Source organism: Alternaria ventricosa (assembly GCF_023758065.1).
Source record: "Alternaria ventricosa strain BMP 2768 chromosome Unknown scaffold_2, whole genome shotgun sequence".
Lineage (NCBI taxonomy): Eukaryota > Fungi > Ascomycota > Dothideomycetes > Pleosporales > Pleosporaceae > Alternaria > Alternaria ventricosa.
The window spans coordinates 2281840-2305538 of NW_026055682.1; the positions used below are offsets into that span (position 1 = coordinate 2281840).

Genomic DNA, 23699 nt, shown 5'->3' on the forward strand with positions numbered 1-23699 from the left:
CAGGTCGTTTACCGAGTTATCTACCGCAAGACTGGACGTATATATCAGCGACCAACTACAGATCATTCGCAATTCAGTCATCCATTCTTATAAACGTCGTAAGAGCATTGACGCAGAACATGCCTTCCATAAGTGAAATTGTCAAGGCACATCAGCCAGACTTGGCTTCATATGAAGAGCTCTGTGAGTGATTATTGTAATTTATCGATTTCATCGCTAATGAAGTCGTAGACAAGTGGTTCCACACGCACCCGGAGCTGTCCTTCCAGGAAGCCAAGACAGCGGAAGCGATTGTCAAACATCTCGAGACCTTCAAAGCTTTCACAATTCATTCTTCCATCGGCGGTCACGGCGTCGCTGCCACATTCTCCAATGGCCCCGGAAAGACACTTCTCTTACGTGCTGACATTGACGCGCTACCCGTGGAAGAGAAGACAGGCCTGAGCTATGCCAGTACAGCGCGTATGAAGGATGTGGACGATGTTGAGAAGCCCGTGATGCATGCCTGTGGCCATGACATGCATATTACCGCGCTGCTTGCGGCGGCGGAAACTCTGGTCAAATGTAAAGAGGCGTGGAGCGGGGAGTTGATCTTGGTGTTCCAGCCAGCGGAGGAAAGAGCAGGTGGCGCGCAGAACATGGTGGATGATGGTCTGTACAACAAAGTCAAAGAGCCGGACGTTGTGGTGGGCGCACATGTCATGCCGGAAAGAGCTGGTGTTATTGGTACGAAGCATGGTTTGATCGCCAGCTCGGCTGATCGATTTCAGTAAATCCGCTCTTCTCCTGGAGATTTCATTCAAACTAACCCATATAGACTTCGCATCGAAGGTCGACAAGCCCACGCATCCACTCCCCATCGCGGTATCGACCCCATCCTACAAGCCGCATCCACGATAATGCGTCTGCAATCCATCGTCGCGCGAGAAGTAGACCCCCTAGACTTTGCCGTGGTAACAGTCTCCGCCTTCCACGCAGGCGACGCCGAGAACATCATCCCCTCGGAAGCCAACCTGAAGATCGACGTCCGCGCAGCTCTACCCCAAACCCGCGAACGCGTCCTCGCAAGCGTAAAACGCATCATCGCCGCCGAGGCGGAAGCATCCAACAATCCAAACACTCCTACTCTGACACCAACAACGCAGTTCCCCTTGCTCTTCAACGACGCCGACGTTACCAACGCGCTTGAGCAGTCTTTCTCAGCGCACTTCCAGCCTGGAAAGCATTCGTATCAATCGGACATTGCGCGTCTACAGGGCTCGGAAGACTTTGGTATCCTCGCTACTGCGATTGGCAAGCCGAGTTGCTTTTTCTTGTATGGAGGGACGGATTCTGCGGTTTGGGATAAGGCGGAGAAGGAGGGGAGGCTGAGTGAGGATGTTCCTGGGAATCATAGTCCCTTCTTTGCGCCGGTTGTGCAGCCTACGTTGACGGTGGGCATGGAGGGGTATGTTGTTGCTGCTTTGACTTTCTTGAAGAAGGGCGAGCAGTTGGCCGTTTGATTTCTAAGTTTATTTTGCTATGGGGGTTTGCAAGAGCTGCAGGTATGCGGCGTGGTATATTCTTTAGCGGCTAGTAATACTTGCTGCCTATACCCCGCATCCGCTCGCTGTTTCTACATCCAAAAATGCTGAAGGTTACGTTTTCATCTTCCGTTACAACTTGAGACGCAATATCCCTATCATCTGTACTCCAGTCGATAAGACCTAAGGAATTGGTCACAATTTTACCTCGGGCTTCTCTGACATGTGTCAGACCTCAAGTTAGTACGTGTTCGGACTAGCGCGGCCTGCGTTCGGAAGCATGGAAGGCGCGGACGACGTCAGTCACTGCTTCAAGCACAAACCTCTGGACACTCGAAGACAGCAAACTCGACTGGTCTGCATTACTCCCGCATCTTCTGGCGATATCAAATGCCAGCTCAAAAATGCCTACCTCGAAGACGACAGAACACCCGACTATCGAGCGGTTTCGTATGAATGGGGACCAAGCTCACCGCTTCGGCGCATCTACATCGACGGTCAGCCTTTGAAAGTGCGTCAAAACTTGTACGCATTCCTCGAAACTTTCAGGACAAGACTCTTCAAGTTCCAAAGTAACGGTCTATACGAGGCCGAGACACAATGGTTATGGATCGATCAGATCTGCATCAATCAAACGGTGATTACCGAACGCAACCATCAGGTGAGGCTGATGTCCGAGATCTATAGTCGGGCCGCCTACGTTTACGTGTGGCTCGGGCCATGTCATTCCGAGGTTGGAGCGGCAATGACGGTGTTGAAGTCCGGTCTGAGACGGTACTACGAGGATAGAACCACGCTGTCGCCTACGAAAGTACCAAGGCGGCATCGGATCTCTGGAGCCGAGGAGCAAGGCCATCTCAACAAGAATTCTTGCTCTGAGCCAGAGTCGAATAGCTTGCCGGCCACAGCACTCAGATGCTTCTTCCTCAATACGTACTGGAAAAGACTTTGGATTGTACAAGAAATCATGCTAGCCCGATATATCCGGATCATGTGCGGAGAAACTATACTTTCATGGGAAGAGCTGAGGCGATTCTGTCTCTCAAGTGCATCTCCACTGCTGGCGCAGGTTCGGTACTGTATACCGCAACAGGTGATATGGCTTGTGGAACACGCGCTCTCGGCGAAGAAGTACACTTATACGGGTCTACTTGCGACCTTCAGTAAAAGCGATTGCCACGACCCAAAAGATAAAGTATATGGGTTGCAAGGTCTAGTCGCGCCCCACTCGAGAGTCGTGATCAACTACGCTAGAAGCATCCAAAGGGTGTTTTTAGATGCTGTGGGCTTGCTGTATGGACGCGAAGGTCAGGCAACTGAAGTCAAAATTGGAGGCGGTCTTGAAAAGATTGACTACAGTGACCCGGCAGAGACCATGCTCCAAGCTTCCTCTGCCTTGCACGCGCAGATGGAGGTAAGCACCCGAATTCCACTGGTGACTGCGCTTGTGGAACTGGGTAATCAGATGGGATCCCCGTTGGTGCGGATGTATGCGACTTGCATAGGCGGAGCCATCCAAAAACGAACAAAGTCTCTATGGTCCCAGCTCATCAAATACTACCTCCAAGAACGCATACCGGCGCTCTGCATACGAAGACAATTTGCATATGACGAGAAAGAGTTCCACGATAGGACCTACGATCCGACTGGATTGATCAGAGACTTGTGGGAAGCATACGAAGAGTTGGAATATGTCCACACTCGTTTCCTCCATTGGATTAAATGCGATAACCACCCCGAGCAATACGTAAGCTGACGACGACGACGGGATTAATCCAGGAGACTAAACAAGTCACAGATATACGACCGCATGTATGAGGATCATCGCGAGTGGAAAACTGTGAGTACATATCTGCGCAGTGGCTGGGAAGCCTCAAAGGTACATAGGCTAACTTATCGTATTAGCGTCAAGCTACTGAATATCTGAGTCGTCGTGTTGACGCTGTAATAGAACCTATTCGTTTTTTTAGTGAGCGGCATACCACATATAGGACCGATATAGAGATTGCTTTGGAGAAGGTTGCCTTCAAGATAGTCGCAACCACTTACGACGCGACTCTGGTGTAGGAGCACCGCAACAAGCCGCAGAATCCGTCAGCCCTTTAGTCATAGTGACCGAACCTTTGCGATCAAAGTTAGTGTTCATCCCTCAAGCAGCATCGCACAGTGAAGCAGCGGGCCATCTGGCGTGCTACCCTTAGTCCTCTACGATTCTTTGAGCCCACCACAGCACTATCTATAAAATCAATCTCGCCTTTCCTTCACATACGACTATAGGACAATGAGAATTAGGCTTCCTGTCCGCTCAGCTATATACAAGCATTATACTAGCAGATTAGTAGTTAGGTAGGTAACTTATAGTATAGAGATTTACAGAAGTAATATATATATATACGTAGCTAGAGTTGCGCTTAGATATAATAGAGCTTAATTCTCTATTAGTATCTTAGTTAAGTACGCAGCCTTCTTTAGCATCTCTCTACATATTCTATAGTTAGTAATAATATTTTTAAACTTTAGCCTCTTTATATAAAACTAGTAAATATAGTATTTTTAATATTATCTAATCTATAATACTCTACATTATATTTATAACTTCTTAGTAAAATTTCTATAAAGCTCTAGAGTAATAATAATATTTACGCGTTATAGATTTAGTTCTATAAATATTAGAAACTATACTACTACTAAAATACGTAAGTAGAAGATCTACTTAAATTAGCTTTTAGCGTTCTTTTTGTCTATAAAGCTTTTAATAATTACTTTCTTTTCTTTATTACCTAAAGCTAAATAATATAGAGTAATACTAATATAAAAGTAGACTTTTTATAGAATATTATATATAGCTATAGTAGTAAATATATTTTATACTATAATAATAATCTTCTTTAAGTAATCTACTACTACGCTAGAGAATAACTTAGAATTCTTCTATTAGCTTACTTAAATATCTTAATTATATATTATATTAGTAGTAGAAATAGTATTAATTAGGCTATAAAAAGTTCTTATTTTTAGGTTATTACTATAGGTGTTCTAGACTTTTTTGCGTAAAGAGTTATTATCTAAAGATATAGTAAAGTATTTAACTCTACTAAACTTTATATTTATATTAATCTATATTAGACTCTACTTCTAACTATTAAAGTTAGATATTATACTATATAGTAAGAGAAGACTAGCTAATATCTATATAGTATAGCTTTAATTAATAAGCTCTTATTTAGTAGTTATAATCTTCTTAGACTTACTTTTTTTATCTTTAAGTATTTTTTTAGATAGCTTAACTAGTTAGTTATTATACGTCTTAAGAACTTTAGGTAAGTATAAGATATTCTTAACTAAGTTATAGATTATAGGTAATAAGACTAATAGCGTATTAAATAGCTACTATTTAGAAATTCTTATATTCTACTATCTACGTATTAAGATATCTACTAAGATTTTACTAATATTAGAGTCTATCTCTACCTTACTATATTTACCTAAACTCTTAGCTAGTTTAGTATATATAACTTTTATAGTAGTAATATTATAGTCTAAAATTCTTATATATCTCTTCTTTACTTAGTCTAGTCTAGTTATATTCTTTTTATACTTCTATACTACTTAGAGAGATTATACTAAGTTTTAAATAACTACTTAATAGAAAGCTAAGTTTATTACTTTTATAAATATTATACTACTTATAAAGATAAACTTAATTAGATAATTCTTTAATAAAACTTTGCTATTATTATCTAACTTAACTAACTTAATAGGCTTAGCTAATAATACTAAGAGCTTTAAAGCTTTAGCAAATCTAAATTCTACTCTAGTAGCCTAGTAACTCTTATTAACTAAGCTAATTTAGAAATCTAGTAGCTACTTAGTTACTTTTCTATTCTTATTTATTAATTCTAGTAGGTTTAGAATATAGCTACTAATACTATACTTAGAAGTAATTAGAATGTAGTTATAAACTATTTTTATATATTACCTATTCTTATTATAGACTAAATTAGCTACTTTAATAGTATTATTATAGAAGTTTATTAGATAGCTATTACTCTTAAGTATAGTAGTTTTCTTACTAGAGCTCTTCTCTAATCTATAGTAAATAATAGAAAGAAGAGTAAAAGAGGCGTTCTTAGCGCTAAACGTTGCGATCTTTTTAGCCTAGTTACTAATAGTAGACTTAACTATATAGATAATAAGTAAGAGTTTATTAGTAGACTTCTAGTTCTTAGTTAGTAACTCTAGCTTATATTTACATTTAATAGGCTAATAGCTCTAAGATAGATACTTTATATTAGTTAGTGCATTCTATATATAATAGCTATAGTACGCCTTTTTAGAGTTATAGCACTATTTATTAATTAATTAGTTTATTATAATTATAATATTATATATCTAGAGTATTACTATTTCTTCTATAGTCTTTTTTAGCTTTTACTTATCTATAAGCTAGTGCGTAGGTAGATCTTTAAACTTATTTATACTCTATACTATTTAGATAAGTTAATAGAACTATAACGTCTATTAAATCTATAGTATCTAGATTAACTCTGCCTTAAACCGCCTAATAGGTAGAAGATTAAATACTACCTATACTTAGTTATACTTATCTTTTATAAATCTTATATAAGTAGTGTTTATATCTTTAGCTAATATAAGAGGTAGTAGTAGTAGAATTAGGTTTTAGTTCTCTATATTAAATATTTAGTTAAGAAAGCTTATAGGCTAGTTATTAAATTTATAGTTATTATATATAGAGTAGTAAATAGCTTTAGTAAGTAGATCTTTATTAATAGCTTAGAAAGACGCTATAGCTATATCTACTAGTAGTGTAATAGAACCTAAGTCTTTAAAGGCGCTTAAGTAATTAACTATCTTTATCTTAAATATTATACTATTCTCTCTATAAATATTAATTATGCCTAATAATAGGTAATTAATGTTATTATCTAGTAAGTTAAGAATTACTCTACCTAATAATAGTAAGATAATAAACTACGCCTTTAGATTCTAAGTAACATTAGAGCTAAGTAGCTATTATATAATATTAGTAGCTATCTTATAGAATAGAATATCTATAATTATATAGAGTATAGCTATAGTTAAATAATACGTTAATAGAGTAGAGCTAGTACTATTCTACTTAGTATTCTTACTTACTATAAGACTAATAAATTATAGATCTATAAAGTTCTTACAGCATAGAACTTTAGAGTACTTTAGTAGTATAACTAAAGCTGCGTAGAGGCGTAGATTAGACTAGGCTACTACTACTAGCTTAAAAAGTATATTAGGCTAAGCTACTACTATAAGGTAGAGAGATGTATTAGGCTAGGCTAACGCTGCTAGCTAGATAGATATATTAGGCTTAATAGGTAGAGCTAAATTAGAGAGTATATTAAGCTAGAGAGTTAAAGTAGTTATTATAGTATTATATAGAGCAATAGCCTTCTCTATCTACTTTAGTTTCTTAGAGGCTAATAAACTATTAAAGCTAATAGTTTTATAGTCTACTTTCTTATAGGTCTACTTTTTTCTCTTAGATATATAATTCTACTTAACTAGTAAATAAGATTTTTAATAAATAAACTTCTTAATCTCTACCTTATAAAGGTAATTAATATAATTCTTAATTACTAAAATAACACTTTTATAATTTAGTAAAGCGCCTACTTCTTTCTATATAAAGTAGATAGGTATTACTACGCAGGTATTAATAGAACAGCGTTTAGATTTTTATATTTCTAGATCTTCTAGTATTACTATCTAAGAGCGTAGACTCTATAGCTAATAGATTACCTTCTATATATCTAATAGAATTTAGTTATTTATATTATTATTATATCTAGATATTAGGCTAAGTAAGTAAAGTTTGTTAAGTATAATTATTACTTAGTTACTAGTTACTTTACTAATATTAGAAATATTACTTAGAGCTATTTAAGTCTTACTAGGTTGTATAGTGTGTAATACTTTTTAATCTAGTTAGACTTAAATACTACGCAGGCGCTAGATATACTTATTACTAGTAATCTCTAGATTAATATTAGAAGCTAAGAGAGGCGCTTTTATATTAGTTAGGTCTACTATAATAACTAGAGAGGTATTATTATAGCTTAGAGTTTAGCGTAGTGTTATATTAAGAATATTATAAGCGTTATTAGTAGTATTATTACTTTTATAGCTATTCTAATTAGGCTAAGTAAGGCGCTATAGGTAGAACGTAGATTATTTAAGTTTTATCTATTACTAATTACTAGTAGTAAAATACTCTAGGCCTTTATAACTATATATACTAGCGTATTACGCGCGAGGTAATATCTACATAAAACTAACTAGATAATAGTAGAATATAATAATAAGTCTTGCAGCGCTTATAATATAATAAAACTTAATATAACTATTTTAGAATAGATACTTAAATTACGTAACGCTCTAAGATTATATTATATAATAAATAGAGTATATTATATAACGTACGTCTACGTATATAATATAATAGTAAGTATAAGTTAATATAGGTATTAAGAGAAGATATTAAAAAGTATATAGAGTTAGTATAAGCTATAAGATAGAGTAAATAGATAGAGTAAGTATATAGAGGTAATAGTAAAGATAAAGGTATATTAAGTGTATACGTTAGTAAAGACTATATAAAAGAAAGATAAAAGTATATAAGAACTAGAATAGATTATAATAGTAGGTATAGTAAGTGTAATACTAAATAAGAGATTACTAGTATATTATAGGCTTTATACTTATAAGCACAGTTAAATATTAGAATAAGTAAACTTAGAGCTACAAATATATACTACCTATATACTAATATAGAAACATTACATCTCTATAATATTATTATATACTAATAGCGCAATATTATATATTTATAGATTCTACTTCTATATCTTTAACTTCTTATCTTAATCTTATAGTAATTATTAACTATTATATATAGTAGCACTTATTACGCAACACTCTCTATACGTAATTTAGAGTTAGGCACTATCTTTTAACTACTTTATAAGTACTAAGTAATATCTAAATAATCTATATAAATACGTTTTACTTATAGCCTTCTAACCTCTATATCTATATTACCTACTAATTACTATTATAACTCTAATTATTTACCTTTAATATCTACTAGAGCGCTGTCTCTCTCTAAGTAACTTATTATAAATAGTCTTAAGAATATAGCTAAGTAAAGCTAGATAATACTTATAGTTAGCTAGAATTCTATATAGAATAGAGATAGTAACGCTCTACTACTATAGTTTACTAAGTTTATTAAAGGCCTATCTTACTTTAGTAACTCTAATAGCTCTAGGTCTATCTATAACTAGCTATAGAAGTTACTAGTTCTTTATAAATTTAAAGAAGAAGAGATAGTTATACTTTACCTAGACTAGTTCTAGTAGGTAAAGCTTTATAATAGTAGCGCTCTTCTTATAGTATTACTTAATAAGTACTAGTTTAATATAATAACTCTTTAGTTAAAGATTATATAACGCCTACTTCTAGAAGAGCCTCTAGCGCTTATAGAAGTACTCTAATTATATATAGAAGTAATCTAACTATACACTAAAGTAGTTTAACTACTAGATTCTACCTATATACTAGAAGCTAACATTTAAACTATATAGAATAGTTCTACTAAAACTATATACTACTTCTTTACGTAAATAATACCTCTAGAATCTATTATAGATATCTTTATATTACCTTAGTCTAATACTAACTAGATGCTAGTATATAAGTACTTCTTAATTAGTTTAGTAGCATTAAAGAACTTAGATATAAGTATTAAGGTTACTACTACTAGCGTAGCTAAAATTATAATATAGAATACTATAATAATAGCTTAAGAGGCTTCTATACTATAGAATACTATAGTTAGTCTCTTTAAATATAGTAATAAGGCCTAGAAGATATATACTATATTAATACTAATCTAGTAATACTAGACTATAAACAAGATAGCTAAGAGTATATTATTAGAGTAGCTAGAGTCTACAAAAAGCTTACACTATAAGAAAGATAACCTACTAGATACTATATATACTACTAATAAGAATATATCTATCTACTACCTATATAGGCTAAATCTGCTAGCCTACCTCTAGACGCTTATTTTAGATTTAATACTTATCTTATACACTAGTTATAAAAACGTATACATCTATCTAAATACTTTTTCTACTATTTTTACTAAATCTATAACAGATACTATATATATTACTATTCTAGGCTCTCTAGATAAGCGTTTTTTGCACTTAGCCTATAGTATATCTCTAATAGCTAATAAATATATAGTTAAAAGCTATAATAACTTACGCAATTAAGATTTACCTACCTAGAACTCTCTAGCTATTATATCTACTACGCTTATAGACTTTCCTCTAAAGTATAATATTAATATAGGCCTCTTAGTTATTAATAAGAGTGTAGGTAGTATAGTTATAAAGTAAGAATTCTATAAGAGTATTACTATATAATATATTATTAACATTTCTAAACTATAAATAAATAACCTAGAGACTAACTAGATTAAGAAGCTTATATAGATTCTCTTTATTAACTACATAGACTAGAAGAATAAAACTAAGTTTACTCTATACTATCTAGCTGTCTAGACTTAGTAGTATTATCTCTAGTTATATATATAGTAGAAATACTATAGTAGTCTTCTTAGATCTATATTAGTATAGATAACTAACGCACTCTTAAGAATATATCTAGTAGTTAAGAATAATAAGAATATAATTATCTTCTTAGAACCTAGGTTATATAAATTCTATAAGTTAGCGTATAGACTATTAATTAATAATAAGTAAGCTAAGTTAGTTAATCTATAGACTAATATTAAGAACTAATTCTTATCTTTTATAACCTTAGTATTCTATAATAAGTAGATTATCTTAGATAAAAAAGAGAAGAAGAAGATATTACGTTTAGCTATAGTAAACCTTAAAACTTTTATCTATACACTATTTAACTCTCTAATACCTAATATATAATATACTCTTAGTTACGTTTTCTATATATATTAAATAATAATAATACTACTAAAGATTATAGAGTACTTTAGTAATACTATCTTTAAGAACTAGTAGGTTATAGAAGATTTTAATATTTCTCTAGCTGCGTAATAAAGCTTCTACGTAATTAACCTAAGCTTAGTCTATATATAGAAGTATAAGTTCTAAGCTAAGTATAGAAGACTTTCTTCTCTTTCTAAGGCTATTAGTAATTCTATATATATAGCGTAGCTATAAGATATAATCTACTAAGTAGTAGCTTTTAAAAGTAAATATAGAGAAATAGTTATTAATACAAATACTTACGCTATATTAGTTATACTAAGAGAAGAATTCTCTACTATTATAGTAATAGAGGTACTTAATAACCTTCTTAAGAATTCTAAAGTTCTATAGCTACTAGAATATTTTACTAAGAAGAAATAAGCTTTTCTATTTAATACAACTATTAATAAGTATAAGATTTATAATATTAAGAGGCCTAATAATAATACTAAGATTACTATAGGTTGTAAGCTCGCTATTATAGCTACTCTATTAGCAATTAATTCTTTTAAGGTAAACTTATCTATAATCTTAAAATATATATTTTTTAAGCTAGTATATAATCTAAGTAATAAGCTTAAGCTAGTAGTAAGAATTATATCTTCTAGAAAAAGTTACTATTATTTCTTCTAGCTATATAATAAAGAGTAGAGTATAGAAAAGGCTATTAGACTTAGATATAAGAGAAAAGTAATAAATAGAATACTTAGAGGTAGGTAAGACGTTATATAAGATATACTACTAGTAGCAAAGAATTTATAAGTATAGCTAGAGTATAAGAGAATATTCTTATAAGTAGACCTATAACTAGAGACTATATTAATTCTAATAATATATATTATTTCTATTTATTTACTACTTTTCTTACTTACGCTCTACTAGCTATATATACTTATCTTAAAAACCTTTGTATATTACTAACTTATTATTCTACTACGCTCTTAAAGGCTATAAAGTTTATAGACCTATAGCTATAGCGCTAATTTCTCTTATCTCTTTAAGTATTTTCTACTTTTCTCTAAACTATTCTCTATTTTTATATTATTAATAGAGCGTATATACTAATGTAGAGATATTTATATAGTTAAATATATATTTATAATTATATAGCGCGCGCCTATAACCTTAAGTAAAGAGAGTAGATATTCTATACTTCTAATATTAGTGTACTCTCTACGCGTGTATAGTAGTAGAACAGTACTAGCTTCTAGCATCTTACTATAATCTAACACAGAATTAACTACTACTATTATTAAAGCCTATTCTATATAAGTTATATTATTTAGATTAAACTAAGTAGGTTACTTAATTTCTAGAGTTATTTAGAGTACTAGTTAGATAGTAAGAGACGCTATTTAATTACTACGCTAGATATAGCTTAGTTAAGAGTTATTACTAGAGCCTTAGAGTAGAGAAGACAATAGCAGATTTAGCGCTAGTAGTATCTAACTTATCTAGATCTTCTTTACCTCTAAGCTACTCTTATCTATAAGTAGTAGTAGTTAATATAAAGTAGAAATCTATAGCTTCTATTTAGCTACTCTTATCTTATTAGTTTAATATATAGTAAGAGTAAAGGTAAATTAGTAGGTAAAGAGCTAGAGTAGAAGAGTAGTAACCTCTTACTTAAAAGAGCGTTACGTACTATAAAGAAGATAAAGTTATATTTAGAAGTATAGATAATACTAATCTAGAAGAATTATATTATTACTATACTAATAATAGTATCTATTTACAGAGTAGCTAAGTAGATATAGAAATCTAACTCTTCTAGCCTTTTATTAGACTAGCTTAGATAAAGTAGTAGTAATCTATATAAGTTAGCCTTTATTAGATAGAGTATATAGATAAGTACTAACTACCTATTCTTCTATCTCTATAACTACTACGCTTAATAAGTAGATCTCTACTGCTTTAGGCTTATATATAGATTTATTCTAATTAGAAATATTACTATCTCTTACTCTTATGCGCGCTATAGTAGAGAAGTAATATTCTAAGTATATAGCTTTATTAAGTAGACATATAAAAACTAAGAATAAAGTATAATATAATTATATAGTTTACTTTTTCTAGCTATTAGAATAATATTTATATTTTACTATACCTATCTAGGTAGATAGCTAACTATATATAGTTTAGGCTTACTAGGTAGCTTACTTAAGTATAATTATATATTACAATTCTTTTTATATCTTAGACTTAATTATAGTAGATAATAATAGAGAGTTACCTCTACTAACTTAGCTAGTAGTGCGCCTAGTTAACTAACTTAGTATAATAAGTACGCTCTTATCTAGTAGATATAAAACGCTAGATTCTCTTTGTAATAGTAGTACTAAAATACTATTACCTAAGTTCTAGTTCTTAATTCTATATTCTTCTCTACTAGCTACCTAGCTACCTTCTATAAAGCGCTTCTTACTATAATTCTATAAGTTTAGAAATTTAAAGTTCTAGACGCCTACGTATAGCTTAAGTACTTCTAGTAAACTAGACTATATAATAGATTAGCTAGCTAACACTCTAATTAAACTTCTAGATACTATATTTTACTTAAAGAGTACCTTAAATAAGATACTAGCTACCTCTAGCTAGCTAAACTCTATAGTTACTTAGATAGTAAGCGCGTCTAGCTAAGAAGAGATTGCGCTAGCTTAGATATTAGCTAGCTTAGTATAAAAGCTAATTACTATAGACTATAGTCTAAAAGAAGCTATAATATCTAGAGTAATATTTTTATCTAGATATTTCTAGTTATAGTTAAATAACACGTCTATAATATTACTCTTACACTCTACTTTCTAGAATACGTAAGCTCTAGAGTTTTAGGTCTAGGTATTATTAGATATTTCTCTAATAGATAATGCAGAGATACCTACTACTAAGATACTAACTTAGTATCTATTTAAAAATATCTAGTACTTAGATTATCTAGATTATAGTAACGCCTTAAAAAACTTATACTATAAGGTTTCTTAGGCTAGCTATAACTACTATTAATATAATAACTTTAACTTCTAGCTAAATATTACTTCTAAGAGTAAACTCTATAATATAAAGTTTAGTATTAACTCTTTCTATAAGAGTTTTAATATTATAGCTACGCAGTTCTATATTATTTAATATAAGCTTATATAAGTTTTATTTAAGAATAACCTTTACTAGAAACTCTATAAAGATAAAAAAAAGTCTAAATTATTAGTAGTAGATATCTACTATATTTATATAGAGAAATATATATTAAACTATACTCTTCTTAATAGCCCGCAAGTCTATAGATACTAGAGATAAGTAATAATTAAAGAGTTTGTTATTAGCACAGCCTACTAGATAAGATTAAAAGCTACTCTAATTACTAATCTAGATAACTTAACTAGTAAGATAATAATATTTATTCTAAACTAGAGTAACTTTATATTCTATCTAAAGTTTAGTCTAGCTGTAAAGCATCTACTAATTATAGATAAAGATTATCTAGACCTAGAGACTATTTCTATTAAGCTATATTTACTTACTAGCTATAAAGAAGACCTGCATCTTATTTAGCTAGAGAAAATTATTTCTATTAACTAAAAGAACTTTAACTCTAAGCTATCTCTAGATAGAGCTAACTTTAGTTTTTTAATTAAGAAGGTATATAGAAAGAATAGCTATATTACTAGAGATAAATAGCGTAAGTATAGTGTAGTATACTAGAATATATACTATAGAAATGTAATTCTTTTAGTTAAAGATAATATTACTCTATATATTACTCTTAAAGCTTTACGTATTAGAGGTAGGTATAAGTAGCTAATAAAGTTTTTTATAAGTACTATTAGTTAGAAGTTATATATATACTACCTGCTAACTTTATTATCTAGTTTATTTACACTAATCTAGCGCTTTCTACTAAAATTAAGTATAATTCTAACTAGTTATTAGCTAACGTCTTAGATATAAAGTTATAGAAGTTAGATAGCTATACCTTAAATATCTGCAAAGAGAGATTTTACTATATTAGTTAGAGAGTTATAGCTAAAGAATAAAATAAGAAGAATAATAAATAGTAAGCTAATAATAGAGAATTATTAGAGGTCTAGAAAAGGTAAGATAATAATAATACTACTACTATAAAAGATAAAATAGAAGATAGAAATAAGGTAGAAAAAGATAAGTGTATATAGAATATATAGAAGAAGTAAGTAATAGAAGATTAGCGCTAGCAAATAATAGAGAAAAAGAAAGAGATAGAAAATTAGCGCCTGTAGGCAATAGAGAAAGAGTAGAAGATAGTAGATAGAATATCTAATAGTACTAAGAAAGAGCTATTTTAGAGAGATTAGGTTAGAAAAAAGAGTAAATATAATAATAGGTCTAAGAAGGCTAATAGGCACCTAAACTATAAGTAGAAGAGCTAAGATAGTAAATTACTAGAGACTACACTAAAGCGCTAATAAAATAATAATACTACGCCTATAGAGCTAGAGAGTAAGGTAGTAATACCTACTAATAATATAAATAATAAGTTTACTAAATAGCTTAAGGCCTATAAAGATATACTAGACTCTAACATAGAAATAGATAAGAATAAGAACTAGAACAAGAATAATAATACCTTAAAAGAAGAAAGTAAAAGGTTAGACTCTAATACTACTAATAATAGCTTAAGTAAGGTAGGTAATAATAAATATAAGAAAGTAGTAGGTAATAATAAAGATAAGAAAGCTCTAGAGTTAGGTAATAATATATAGCTAGACGTTAATAGTACGTATAATAGTAGAACTAGAAAAGAAGCTAGAGACGTATATACTCTAATATAGTACTTTATATATTATAGCTATAGTATACTAGATAATAAAGAATTACTATACTAATATTAGCCTAAGTCTTTTTAAGTATAACGTTTCTTCTTCTTAGTTATACCTTCTATAACATAATAGTAAACTTATATAAAATTTTAGTATTACTTCTTTCTAGTAAATATTACTTCTTAATTTCTTACTATAACTTTAAAAAGCTTCTAATTATCTCTTTTCTTTCTATATAAGTATAGACTTTTTAAAGCGTAAACGCGCAGTATTAGCTATAAAGTATCTTAATATATATAAGTATAGGTAGCTACTAGAAAAGAATCTATAGTATATTTATAATAGTCTATAAAGGCAGCGCAAGCATATAATAAAGTAAAGAGAAGAGAATATAACTAAGGCAGAACAACCTTATAGTGTTAGCAAAAATAATAATAAAGATATCTCTACTCTCTATAAATTAGAGAAGTTAAATAAAAGTTAGAGTAAAAATAATATATATATATAAGAGTGCCTAAGTTCTTATAAAACTAACTAAATAAAAAGTAATATTAATAGAAAAGAAGTAGGTTTACTCTAAATATAAGCTATTAAGAGTAATATAAGTAATAACTTTATACTATTAGAATTATTATTATATAGAACTTAATACGTATATAATAGAGATATATATAAACTTTAAGTTCTAGAGAGTAGTAATAGAGTAGTTTAGTTAGATCTTAATATAATAATATAAGACTTAAACTTAGTATTAGAGCATAAATTACTATAATAGATATTCTTCTTAACGCAAGAGTAAAAGCGCGTAAAAGATAAGAGAATTATAAAGTTCTAAAAGTACATTCTGTATAGACTAATATAAGTATACATATTAGCTACTTTTATATTTCTAGACACCTATAGACTCTCTAGAGCTAACTATATATTAAGAATTCTTTACTAGTGTATAAGAAAGACTAATATAGCTAAATAAGTATAGATATAAGTAATATTTCTAACTACGTATTAAAGTATAACTATCTAATATTATAAAGAAAGACTAGAAAAAGTAATTATTATTTTCTAAGAACGTAATAAATATATATAAGTGCAAAAACAGCTAGAGAGTTAAACACGTGCTTAGCCTCTATATTAAAAGTAGAGAAGTAGAACTTCTTATTATAATCTAACCTAAGAGACACTCTAGAGGTTAGCGTAATTACTTTAAAGAATTGTGCGTTATAGTTATAGAATTATAGTATAGAACTACGCTATAGTTACGTAACTACTTATCTATAAGTAAGATAACGCTAAACTTATATAAGGCGCTTATTAATAAGTATAAGTAGTTAAGCTAATAATTAGCAAGACATATTATTACTTACTTATAATTACTTACACGCTTATCTATAAGCATAACTCTTATTAAGTATATAGCTTAGGCACTAAACTCTTATAGCTTAGTGTATTTAACTTTATATAAGACTCTAGTATTTAATCTAAGAATTATACTTCTTTCTTAACCTCTTATAATATTATATTATTCTACTAAATATACTATTATACCTTTATACTATTACATTAATCTTCTAATTATACTAGTATACTAACCTATCTTACTTTACTTACTTACTCTCTAAGAACTAACTCTTAGATTATCTTAGAATAACTTTTACACTTTAAATACTCTTAAAATAAGTAATACTAAGATAAATACCTCTGCTTTCTACGTAATAAAAGTTACTAGTAAAAGTAATAAGCTTAATATCTATAATAAAGAACGCTATAAGCTTAAAGATTAGCTACTCTAAGTTAACTATTACTTCTACTTTAAAGGCAACAAAGTTAATAATAATAATATAGTTATCTAGGCTACTACGTTCTTATAAGGTAACGCTAGAGAGTAGACTAGGCTAATTATTTATTAATATATAGATAACGCTATTAAGAATAATAATAATAAATACTTAGTTAAAGACTAGAACGCTTTTAAGATTAGAATACGCAAAGTTTTTTTACTCTACTAGAAGAAAGTAATTACTAAGTAGAAAATTTAATAACTACGCTAAACGCAGTCTACTACTAACTATACTACTCTATTCTAATAGTACTAAGTAGTTATTAAATAGAATAATAACGCTTTAATATAGATATATAAGTAAGATCTTAAACTCTAGGTACGCGCAGAACTTATAAGAAGTAGATCTAGTATTAGTACGCTTTAGAAACTTAAGAATAAAGCTATCTATATTAATAATAAACTTTATAGACTAAAGTTAAAAGAATAACTATTTATATAGAGAACACAAGCACTAAGAAATATAAATAAGAACGCCTAAGTTTACTTTAAACCTTACTATTTATACCTTAACTAAGAACATTAATAAAGCTATATACCTAGAGTTTTAGAATTATACACTACTAATAGCTATAAACTTATATACCTTAATAACCTTAATAAAGAACCTAGATAACCTAAGTTTTATAATAAGAAGTAGAAGAAGAAGAAGAACTTTAACTACTATATCTATAGTAAGCTAAGTTATATAGTATAGAACTATAAAAGCTAAAGTAAGATAGTATAATAGCTAAATATCTTATAACCTACAGGTTCTAATAACTAGAGAGTAGTATAGAGTATTAACTACTATCTTTAATATAAGTAGCTATAAAGCCTAACTAGCAGACTAAGTAATATATCTATTATAACTTCTAATAAAACTACCTAAGAAGATATCTCTTTAAATAAGTATAGTACTTCTAAAAAAGAATCTAAGAAACTTATAGAAGTTATAAAAATTAACTAGACTAAGTTTAGAAAGATAAAGCTATTTAAGAATAATAATAAACTACTTACGCTATATATTTAAGAAGACTAGATAGTCTAACTCTTATTATAAATTAACTAGCTACTACAATATCTTAATAAACCTAATATTAAGTATACCTATAAAACTCTAGACATTATAGCTAAGATATAAGAGAACTATTATTATCTCTTCTAATAAGTAATAAAAGATAAGAAGAACCTTCTACTATATATTATTAATATTATTTTTACTCTTAAATAACTAGACTAGGTCTAGTAAGCTGTTAAGAACTATAAGAACTCTATAATTAGTAATAATAAAGTTATTATTTAATACTCTAAAGAATTAAATTTTAAGATTAACACGCTACTTATATACCTAGAAAGACTACTAAAAGACTTCTCTAAACTAAAGAACTTTTTTAATAAGTTTAAAAAGTTTAATAAATACTATAATCTTCTAGAGAAACTTAAGAAGATAGGCTATAATAGTAAGAAAATATATAAGTAAACTATAAATACTACAGCGTTATAGAAGAACTAACCTACATATTATCTCTTAGATAAAGAATAAGAGAAAGCTAGAATAGTACCTCTAAAGTCTAAGAAAAAGTAACCTATAGAGAGACGCCTTACTAAAGTTAAGTACTAGATAGACTACAGAAACTTCTTATATAATAAACTTTTATAGATAATATATATTATAGACTTCTATCTAATCTACTATAGTAATAAAGATAAAGTAAAATAGAACTCTAGACTAAATAAGATAACGCTAAAGTATAAATAGTCTTAGTTTAAATATACTATAGATAAGTGCCTAGTGCACTTATAGAATAAGTAAACTACTTTCTATTTTCTTAGATATATTAACTTATAAAAGATCTTCTAAATATAATTAGTATTTAAGAAGAATATTAGAGAATAATTAGTATTAGAGTATAACTAAGATAACTAGTACCTCTACCTATACTCTAACTATAATAAATATATAATTACTAAAGATTTCTATAGATTTAGAAAGGCTTTTTTAGACTAAGACTCTTAATAGAAGAAGCTAGTAAGAAGATTAATAGTATAAACTTCTTAGAACTTATTAAACTTCTAGTAAAGCTTAATAAAATATAAATAAAGGTATTTATAGACTTAAGAGCTTAGGTAAGCTATATCTCTATATAAATAGTATTTTAAGCTAGACTTAAACTACACAGAAAGAAAAAGAGTTATACTCTATTTATTACTAATAGGTAACCTATACTAAGTAAAATAGAGATTACTTATAAAGTTACTAGAGTAACGCTTAATATTTATAGATATTAGAAGAAGCTAGACTTAGATATCTTTAGATTAGCTACTTATAATATTATATTAGACCTACTTTAGTTATAAGAATATAACTTATAAATTAACTAGAAGTTAAGAGAGTTCTTATTTAACTACTATAGATTAGATATAACTATAAGCATACTTATATATTATATAAAGCTAATAGTAGATAAGAGAGAGATTAACGTAATTATAGTAAAGTAACTAATCTTAACTAAGAACATCTTTAAGAAATAAAAGTTTAACTTAATAAATATAAGAAGAGAATTACTTAATTATAAAGTTAGAGTTTAGAAAAAACGTATAACTCTTAGTATTCTAAAAGAGTATAAAGAATTTAAATATCTCTTTATAAAAGTAGTAGATAGTAATACTTTACTAAAGTACTAAGATTAGAACTATAAGATTATTCTAGAAGAAAAAAAAAAACTACTCTTTAGACTAATCTATTTCTTATTAGAAATAAAACTTAATATTCTTAAGAAGAAGCTAGTAGATAACTTAAAGAAAGGCTATATTAGACTCTCTACTTTACTAGTAGAATTTCTAATACTTTTTATTCTAAAGAAGAAAGAAGAACTACTAAGAATATGCGTTAACTATTAGAAGCTTAATAATATTATAGTTAAGAATTAATACTCTCTACTAAATATTATAAAATTATAGAATTAACTATTAAAAGCTAAGATCTTTATAGTAATAGATCTTAGAGATAGCTACTACTTTATTAGAATAAAGAAAAGTAAAGAATAGAAAATAGTATTCTATACACGTTATAGATACTATAAATATACTATTATACTATTTAGGCTTATAAACGCTCTAGCAACATTTTAGATACTTATTAATAATATATTAAGAATATACTTAAATATCTTTATTATTACTTACTTAGATAATATTCTTATCTACTCTAAGAATAAAGAAGACTATATTAAATATGTCTATATAGTACTAAAGTGCCTAGACTAGTATAACTTATAAGTTAAGCTAAAGAAGTGTATATTCTACGTAATAGAAGTACTCTTCTTAGGCTATATTATAGGCATTAATAAAGTATAGATAAGTAAAGAAAAGATTAAGCTTATTAAGAAATAGCCTTAACTAACTATAGTTAAGAAGATATAGTTCTTCTTAGAATTTCTAAACTTTAACTAATAGTTTATTAAGAACTACTTTAAGATTACTATTCTCTTAACTAAGCTAATATAAAAGAATATACTCTTTATTTAGAGTAAAAAAGTAGAAAACACGTTCTAGACGCTTAAGAATATAAGTATTATACTACTATACTTTTATATATTCTAATTAGAATAACTATTACGTTTTAAGACTAACGCGTTAGACCTTATACTTAGAGGCTGCGCTAGCTAACTATATAAAAGTAAATAGTACTTAATTACTTATTACTTACGCAAGTTCTTAGAGCCTAAAGAATAGTACAACGTTTATAATAAGAAGCTTCTAGCTATTATTACTTACTTAGAATATTAGAGAGTATACGCTAAAAGCTACTTAAAACTTATAATATTTATAGATTATAAGAACTTAGTTAACTTTATAACTACTAAAAAGCTTAACTACTAATAAGTTTAATAGTTAGAGAAGTTAAGCTAATATAAGTTTAAGATTATATATATACCTAAAAAAGATAATAGTAGAGTAGACACTCTTAGCTATAGATATAATATTACAGAAACTAAATCTATTATAGATACTATAATACTTAAGGTTAATAATAATAAGTTATTAGAACTAGCTAAGATACTAAACTTAATACTATAAGTTACTAGTAAGGTACTAGAAGAATTGTAAGAAGTAATTATTAAGTAATACTATAATAACTCTATATATAGTTACTCTAGTATTACTAGAACTATAGAACTTATCTAATATAATTATAAGTTTCTATATATAAAAAATAAAATTATAGCTTTTATTACTAAGTACGTAAACTATTAAAAGAATAAGTATAGTACCTACGCACTCTATAGAGAAATATAGGCAATAGAGCTACTTAACTAGCCTTAGTTAGATATCTTTATAAACTTTATTATAGGCTTACTAGTCTTAAGAGACTCTATAATATAAGTATTCTATAACACTATTCTTATAGTAGTAGATTATTTTATAAAATAAGCTAAGTATATTACCTTTTATAAAAACTTTATAGTAGTACAGCTTATATATATTATTAATAATTATATTATCTAATACTATAGCATTCTAAAGTTAATTATTAGTAATAGAAATAAGCTCTTTACTTTAAACTTCTAGACTACTTTATTAGCTACTATTAGAACTAAAAGAAAGCTATTAATAGCTTATTATCTATAGATAGATAAATAGACTAAGTAGATAAATTATATAATAAAAGCCTATCTACGCATCTATATTAATAAATAATAGAATAACTAGGTATTATTACTACTTATAGCATAGATAGCGTATAATAATAAGCTTTCTAAGTTTATAGAATAAACTCTATTCTACGTAAACTATAGAAGACACCTAAATCTCTTTATACGTACTTTTCTTAGTTAGAAGATAGAAGTAGCTATTACTACTACTAATAAGCTAAAAATAGTATATAAGTTACTTAAAGTAATACTTAAGAAGGCACAACGCTAGAATATTTTATATATTAATAAGAAATAAAAAACAGCACCTTAGCTAAAGAAGAGAGATAAAGTTTATTTACTTATAAAAAATCTTCGCACTAAGCAACTTAATAAGAGGCTTAATAACGTTAAGATTAGACTATTTTTAATTTATAACTAAAAGAGACTAGTTACGTTTATACTTAATTTTTTACCTAACGTAAAAATCTACCTATAATTCTATATTAGTATATTAGAACTAGTAGACTCTAAAATACTACTCTAGAAAACCTTTTACTTTAAAATAGAAAAGAATAATATCTTTAAAGTTAAATAAATTCTTAAATATTAAAATAGTAATAATAGAATAGAGTACTTAGTTAAATAGTTAGAATATAATAATAGTAATAATATATAGAAACTAGATATAAACCTTATAAACTACTAATTATACCTTTAGAAGTACTATACTTAGTAATAGAAGCGTTAATTAACTCTATTATAGCCTATATAGCTAGCAAGAACTCTATACTAATAAAGAAAGTAAAATAGTTAATATCTTACGCTACTTTAGTTTTGCTAGCTACCTCTATATTAGAAGCTAAGTAAAGCGCCTTTCTACGCGCTTGTTTCTCTACCTATTTTAGAATTTTCTTATTCTATAGTAACTATAAAATTACTACTACTAATAACTTTTTATTATTATTAACTTTCTTTTAGTACTTCTTCTAAGTATAGTCTAAGAACTTCTAGAATATATTTATATATACCTAACCTAACTAAGTATACTTAGTGTACTTTAGATAAGAATCTAGTATAATAAAATAAATAACTTCTTTAAGAAAATAATAGTTATAAAGAGCTTTAGTAAAATAGTTAGCTTAAGTAATTTTAGAGCTAAAGCGTAAGCAATATTAGTAGAAAGAAGATATAATAACTATCTTACTTATAACGCAGAGTAAGCCTTAGTTATTAATAAAATAATAAATTAGTTATGTAATTTAAGAACAAATCTATAGAGAAGAAGAATAGTATTATAATCTAACTTAAAGAATACTCTAGAGGTTAGCGTAATTACTTTAAAAAATTATATATTATAGTTATAGAATTATAGTATAGAACTATACTATAGTTACATAACTACTTATCTATAAGTAAGATAACGCTAGACTTATATAAGGCGCTTATTAATAAGTATAAGTAGTTAAGCTAATAATTAGTAAGATATATTATTACTTACTTATAATTACTTATACACTTATCTATAAGTATAACTCTTATTAAGTATATAGCTTAGGTACTAAACTCTTATAGCTTAGTATGTTTAACTTTATATAAGACTCTAGTATTTAATCTAAGAATTATACTTCTTTCTTAATCTCTTATAATATTATATTATTCTACTAAATATACTATTATACTCTTATACTATTACATTAATCTTCTAATTATGCTAGTATACTAACCTATTCTACCTTACTTACTTACTCTCTAAGAACTAACTCTTAGATTATCTTAGAATAACCTTTACACTTCTCTCTATTCTTAATATACTTATACTAAGACTAGACTCTAGATAGAGTAAGAGC

The 23699-nt window shown here is 28.2% G+C and overlaps 1 protein-coding gene across 1 annotated transcript; it reads left to right on the forward strand.

The window, feature by feature from the left end:
- Nucleotides 1-119: 119 nt before the first annotated feature.
- J4E93_001758 (uncharacterized protein) lies at nucleotides 120-1502 on the forward strand (the record flags this gene model as incomplete). The annotated part of the gene is made up of 3 exons (XM_049339708.1): nucleotides 120-183; nucleotides 232-769; nucleotides 818-1502. 3 exons carry the CDS (start codon nucleotides 120-122, stop codon nucleotides 1500-1502), a joined length of 1287 nt encoding a protein of 428 aa, XP_049203665.1.
- Nucleotides 1503-23699: the final 22197 nt, after the last annotated feature.